Raw genomic sequence first — 6,890 nt, 5'->3', positions numbered from 1 at the left:
AATGGTGGTGGAAAAAAAATGTTCCGGCCGGCCTCTGGCCCACACTACCTTATAACTCGAGAACGGTACGAGGTAGAGACTACAGGTTTGAAGTTTTCTATAGAAATGTGGGTGTAAAATTTAATTTTTCCGTATTTTCAAAATCCACTTCCCTTACAGCTAGAGATCTGAAATTTTAGTATGTTGTAGAGCTCAGTGAGATGTTTTCATCGATAACTCATACTTGAAAATCGGTCAAGCGGTTTAGCAAATATGGCGACCTAAAGCAAAAAGTGTTTTTTCGATATAACTCAAGAACGGCTTGACCGATTTTGACCATCTTGGTATCAAATGAAAGGTTTCAAGAAGCCCTACAACTATCTAGAACATTTCAAGTTCCAAAAATGTCCGCAAGAAGCGCTAAAAACAAAAACAAAAATTGCCTAAGTTTACGGGGCAATATCTTCAAATCCCGATCATAGATTTCCTTGAATTTTTGATATGTTGTAGCAGGACTAATAATCTTGCACCAATCCGAAAATGAAGAAAATCTATGTCGCCGTTTAGAAGATATGGCCATTTGAAAAATTCTTGAATTTGAAAAGTTCTAAAAGTCATATCACTTGAACGGTCTGTCCGATTTTGCTCAATTTGGTATAAAATTAAAGGTTTTGCAAAACTCTACAACTTTCTTGGAACATCACAAACCTCTAGAACCATTCCTTGAGGACAAAAAGTGCAAAAAACTGTTTTGGTAGAACTAAAATCCGCCATTTTGTGTTCTGGAGGTGACCTTGAAATGTATCGAAATATCTGTCAGATTATAGCTTATTTCAATACCTTTCCAAAACTAGTCAAGAAATTTCTCTATGTGCAATAGAACTTGAGATATAACCATTTTTGTCTTTCGAATTGATGAATTTCATAAAAAAAAATCAACTTTGCCTACTAATACTACTTAAAAATTAAATTACAACGCATAGACTGACCCATCCGCGTTGTGGTATACCAACTCTAATAACTGGACGCGTTATGATTGACTTTCCTATAATTTTCGGGGAAAAAGCACCCATGTCTGTTCAGTTTTCTCATAATTTATTCTAAAAGCAAAATGTACATAGTCAACTACAAACTACTTAAGTGTTTACTTTGAACATCATAATTATAAAGTTTTATCAAAAATCCATCAGAAACCTTTTGCTCTTTTCTATTAAAATTAATATTTAAAAGAAGCAAGAGTTTTCTGAGTTTTCTTCTTACAATGTTACTTAAAAAAAAAACTCTCCCAGTGAGTAAACTTTGACCCCACTAGCGTGTATTTCTGAAATTTCTATAATTTCTTGTTTTGTATTGTGAACGTGAAGAAAGCTCCCCGCTTATGTTGTGTACAGTGCTTGTGCATAGTGGCTTTTTACTTTAGCATAACGTGTCCTCTATTTCCACCAAGAGTTTTGAATCATGTGGTGTGTGTCATCCCCACATGTAATATGTTGACATGTCGTGAAAACATTTTTAATATAAAATTTATTCAGATTACGTGTGTGTGCGAAGTTTGTGGAGATCTACACAAGAACTTTGGAGGAGGGGGGTGCATCAGCATGGTGGAGGAGAGCTATCGAAAACTTTATCCAAACAGGAAGATCATTCTCTCACACGAAAGCTCCGTCCTAAATAAAGGTGAGGTAGCCGAGTGGAAGTGAGAGCTTTTGAGATGATGGATGAGGTAGTTTTGGGGAGTTATATGTCAAAAAGCTTCCCAAATTGACGTGCAGGGTGTATTGAAATGCTCCTCATTGGGAGTCTTTACCAACAGAAACTCCTTCTTGAAGCTACTAAAAAAGCTTAAAGTGTATTAATCTCCTTTTCCTTGTACTACTTACGCCTTTATACTTCCAGGAACAATATATATATGCATTTCGTTTGCTCTAGCGAGCTTTTCTAAAGAGTTGCGGAAATAGATATCTCATGCAGAGTGCACAAAATGACGCGGTGGGAGGGAAAGGAAAAAGGGTTAAGTTTTGCCCAGAACAGCGACATAGCTGGCTGCCTTGTAGTAACGAGAAATCCATCATCAACTTTTACTCGTACATCCACCAAGTCACTCGTTGAAAGCGAGAATATCAAAAGATGTACGAAATAAGCTGTATGGGGGTGAATCACGTATACCCACCACCCTCCTTCTCACCCATTTTGCAATTTCCATCACCCTGGGAATCTCAAAAGCTCTCAACATACACACACTCTCCGTACGAAGAGGAGCTTTTCAGGGAAGAAAGTTGTCTCCATTTCGTTCATCCCTGGGAAAATTCAACTTATCATCCACTCGATTATCAAGTCATTCCTTATGGTATTTTAAGTCTCACAATTCATGAGACACTCAATCAAATGCAAGGGATGCCGCGCGAAAAACCCTTCTACCCCGGCCCAACTCGATATCGTTGATGCAAATTGAGTTTCAGCGGTACGGAAAAGTTTCCACCACGCCTCAATGCCCACGAAAGAAGACTTTTGCCTGTGTCTTTAGAGATGACATACACGACTTCATAAGTCGAACACCACCCGCATCCACATAGCAATCTCCTACAGGGTGCACCCATCCCTCCCTCCCCCCACATGCGCAAGTTTTTCATCACCTCCGGGGCATATGTGGGGAAAAGGATTGAAAAGCAACGGATCAATAGGGCATCGCTCCATCGAAGTAAAGAAAAAAGAAGTAAAGTAAAGCAATCTGGCACAAATTCTCCAAAGCAGGGCAATCTTCCAACATTGAAGCACGCCTATGTATGGGGACGAAAGATCGTTTAGCAAGAATTCTCCCATCCAACTAATATTAAGCATTTCAACTGTCACATTTAATTCATAATGTATTTCCAACGCCGCCAATTTTGTTGAAGCCCCATAGAGAGCGTAAAAGCTTTCACAGTGCCAGCATATTGGGGTTTGTGAATGCAAGATTATGGCTTATTTGTGAGACAAGCGTGGTGAGAAATGGGACATAAGTAATTTCGGAAGAAACATTAATTTGACGATAATTAAGTTATTGTTCTTTTTTTCACAAGAAGCTTAAATTAATAATGTCAAACGTTAAAAACAACAAAAAAAACGTTTAATGTTGGAAAGAAATCAAGTAACGTTAGAAAGGAAGAATCAAAACGTTAAAAGTTAAAAAGAAACGTCAAACATTAAGAAAAATTGTCAATTATTCAAAAAATAAAGTCAAATGCCAAATGAACCGACAAATGTTAGAAAACACTCGTCAAACACTAGAAAGCCAACTTTAAATGTTGAAAAAGAAACTTCAAACGTTAAAAATCAGAACGTCAAACGTTATTTTAATAGAAAATCATAATAGAATAATAGAAAATCTAATAGAAAAGAATTATGTAATAGAATGTTTTTAGGAGTATTATTCTCCTTCCGGGGCGGAAACCTAAAAAACATTCTGCAAAGATTTCCGTCAAGAATTTATTAATTAGAATTAATAGATTAATTCAGAACTTTATACCATTTCGACAATTTTAGTTGCCCCTAATCAATTTTCATCGTCTCTTAAAAATTAATTTGCTTTCTAAATCACCCTCTTAAAGAGCTTTCTGCCTACGCCCCTGCACTCCTGTTTTTTTTTTTTTTTTGAATTTTTGAACCTTCAAAGAAATCACTCCTAATTCCAGGGATGACATTCTAAAAAAAAAAGAATTATCAAATAAACTTTTTTATAGTCTCTCTGAATTTTCTTTTTAGAATTCTTGGAAATTGTCGCTTCAGGACGTCTTAACGAGACAATGATGCAAAAGCTAAATTTTATACTGTAACTTTATTATACTGTTTTGTTATTGACGAGAGTACCGAATATAAAACATATATAGCTCGCATTTCGTCAACTTCTCATATATGGATTCGCCTTTTACATTTTCCTCTCGGCAAAATTTATATGTGCTTTGGGGGGTGATTTGAAATGTTTAGGAAAAACATTTGGAGTAAATTGAGGGATGGTTGGAATTAATTAAATTGAGCTGGATATTTATATATAAGTATGTTGACACCATAAAATAGCTTGCACATTTCGCTATCTAGCCCGTTTAGGGGTGAGTTTTTATTGCTCCACCCGATGTGGCACCACACACTGTACTATGTCGCCTTTCTTTGAAGGAATTTCCTATTGGGGTGAATTCTTTGACTGCGATGGGTGGTGAAAGGTGCCACCTCGTCCCCCTATGTAGTGAGTAAATGTTGAAGAGTTGTTGTGTGCGGTGATAGACTGAAAGAAGGGGGTCAACGCAGCCACTAGACCCCCTAATGCATTCAATTGAGCTTTTCGTATTCAATGCCAATGGCACACCAGACACACGCCACAATTTATAGTCAATTTGTTTTATAGTCTTGCCTATTGGGGGACCGTGACCTCCCTTTGTCCCAAAGAGGTGGAGGATATGGTATTTGAGGCCGCGTGTGTGTGTGTAAAAAAAATCAACGTCAGTTTACGTGTGACAATCCAGAAAATCGCATCGATCCCCAATGCGAATCGAATTACATTGACGTGAATTTTTGTGTACGACACCATTAAATCCCCATCCCCCTATGTGTGCCATCCTCGACCCGTATCGGACTGTATTTTGCAGATATGAGGACTTTTCCAGAGGGGAGAGTTTTTCGGGGGAGCTCCCATGGGGTGTGTTTCGCCATGTGATCGATTGCTCGGTCACAGCAAAATGAAGGGACAGGGTAAATGGAAAAGTTTTCCAAAGCGCGAGTAGCATAAAAAAATCACCTCTGAAACACCCATAAATCTGTGGAAGCACGCACGATCGCGAAGTTTACATTCCTGTAGTAAATCACAATAAATCACACACACATATAACTTATGTTTTGACCAACTTTCTCTTATAACACACTCCAAAAACAACCTGCCAATATGTGAGGCTTCCATGCAACTTTACTGTTCTCGCACATTGCACGTGCCCTCTATGCTGGAGAACATTTTACTTTTTGCGGTGCCCCACAGAATGGGGAAGTTCTTGCCGAGTTGGAAATAGGATTATTTTTGCGAAAAAAACTTTTACTCGGGTTGATACTGACGGAAATTTTAATGTTTTGATGATTTAGGATAAATCCTTCCGAATTGCGTCAGCCAAGGGACGGTAGGTCAACCCAAACACATCCTTTCAATTTTAGGGGCCAGAGCTTTCGACGCTACTGTGCGTCTTCCTCAGTGGCTGGAATTTTTATTAAACATTTCAATAAATTACAATTTTTCTTTCAATATTTCATCTCTTTCAATTTTTCCAATTTTTCAAAATTTCCTAACTTACTCAATTGTGTCTTTGTTTGGGAATCGTCAAACGTCTGAAATGAGTGATCTTGCTGATTTTCATGTAGGGGGATTCTATTTTTGAAGAGAATACGATTAACTGACTAACTTGTGATCTTTGGGACCTAAATTTTCTTAAATTTTACCTCTTTTTTCTTTGATTTTCTTTCACTGTACTGTAACTGACTTTTCTTGGCAATTGTCTGAGGCATAACTGACAAATTTTCGAAATTATAGGGGAAGGGGTTATCCTACAAACATTGAGATAAGCATAAGTGGCATAATGGCATGGCGGTTTCCTTCATGTTTCATGCAGCAATGCTGCATAAGCAATGTTTATATCCGCGCATTCCTCACGTCGATTGACGATCCGGGAGAGATTCTTCTTGATGTCAGCTGCCTCCAGAATCAATCGTTTCCTGTGATTTCTGTGCTGATCAATAATCTTCGTTGCTTTCAGGTCAAACTCATGTCCAGTGGCAGCCACATGGATGCACAACGAGGATGCCTTGGAATTTCTCATGGGAGGACCCACATCACTTTTGTGTCCACTGAGCCGATTTTTCAACATCTGGGACGTAGTCCCAATGTACCGTTTCTGGCAATCCTTACAAGGAATACTGTACACCACATCGCACCTCCTGTCCATTGGAACCGGCTCCTTTACGTGGGAGAAGAATTCTGCGACTTTTCGTGGGGGCTTGAATGCAACCCTTATCCCTGTGGCGCGCATGATCTTCCGCTGAAGTTTCTCAGAGACTCCCCTGATGTAGGTAAGAGTGTGAAAGAACTCCATCTGGTCAGCCAGCGCAACAGTACCACGAGTATCCGGTCGCCCTCCCTGTCTCATCAATCTCTCAATCACGCCCTCCGGGAAATCGTTTTTGCGGAGGATATTCGCCACTTGATTATCAGCATTCTCATGCGGATTGGTGGTGAGCATTCTGGATCTCCTAATAAGGTTCCGGGCAACGTTAACGATGGTATAACGAGGATGTCTACTATTGTAATTGAGTAATCTCTGAGATGAGCTGGGTTTTGTGTACCATGAAGTACTGAGTTTGTTTTCTCTATCTCTGTGAATGTTGAGATCTAAATATGGCAATTTTCCCTCTTGTTCCAGCTGACGCAATTCGGAAGGATTTATCCTAAATCATCAAAACAAAAAAAAAACTTTTACTGAACTTTAAGAACATTGGAGCTTTTTTCGTGATAATTCTGTAAAAGGATTATTCATTTTTTTTGCAATTTTCTGCGTTAGATTTTGTTCAAAAATGTGCTCTTTTATAAATTTAAATAATAAATGTTTAAATGAAAATGAAATATATCTATGTAAAAAAGAAGGAGCTTTTTTGAGCTTTTGAAAGGAATATAATCTATTATTTAGATTATTTCCTATATTTTAATAATATTAGAAAATCATGAACCATAATTTTAAGAAAGAGGAAAAAATATTTTTTTCTACTAGAATTTCCCAGAAATTTTAAATTTTTGGTGTGCAGCACTGTTGGTGATTGACACCAATAGATTAGGAAGAAAATTATTAGCGAAAAAACTTTATAAGATAAAAACTTTAATTTTTGTTGCCTTGTGTAAGAATTCC

At 37.8% G+C, this 6,890-nt stretch overlaps 1 protein-coding gene across 2 annotated transcripts; it reads right to left on the bottom strand.

The window, feature by feature from the left end:
- Nucleotides 1–5,139: 5,139 nt before the first annotated feature.
- LOC129788707 (uncharacterized) lies at nucleotides 5,140–6,404 on the bottom strand. Of its 2 annotated transcripts, none has more exons than XM_055824958.1 (2): nucleotides 5,289–6,404; nucleotides 5,140–5,192 (listed from the first exon to the last, which is right to left on the bottom strand). In XM_055824958.1, exon 1 carries the CDS (start codon nucleotides 6,228–6,230, stop codon nucleotides 5,589–5,591), a length of 642 nt encoding a protein of 213 aa, XP_055680933.1. In that variant the 5' UTR covers nucleotides 6,231–6,404; the 3' UTR covers nucleotides 5,140–5,192; nucleotides 5,289–5,588. The 2 variants fall into 2 exon arrangements, with proteins under 2 accessions (XP_055680933.1, XP_055680934.1); XM_055824959.1 differs by having other exon boundaries at nucleotides 5,140–5,362; nucleotides 5,434–6,404.
- Between the last annotated feature and the right edge of the window lie 486 nt (nucleotides 6,405–6,890).

The sequence above is a fragment of the Lutzomyia longipalpis genome, chromosome 2 (genome assembly GCF_024334085.1).
Source record: "Lutzomyia longipalpis isolate SR_M1_2022 chromosome 2, ASM2433408v1".
Lineage (NCBI taxonomy): Eukaryota > Metazoa > Arthropoda > Insecta > Diptera > Psychodidae > Lutzomyia > Lutzomyia longipalpis.
Note: the sequence above shows the minus strand (reverse complement) of the source record. Positions and strands in the feature narration are given on the sequence as shown.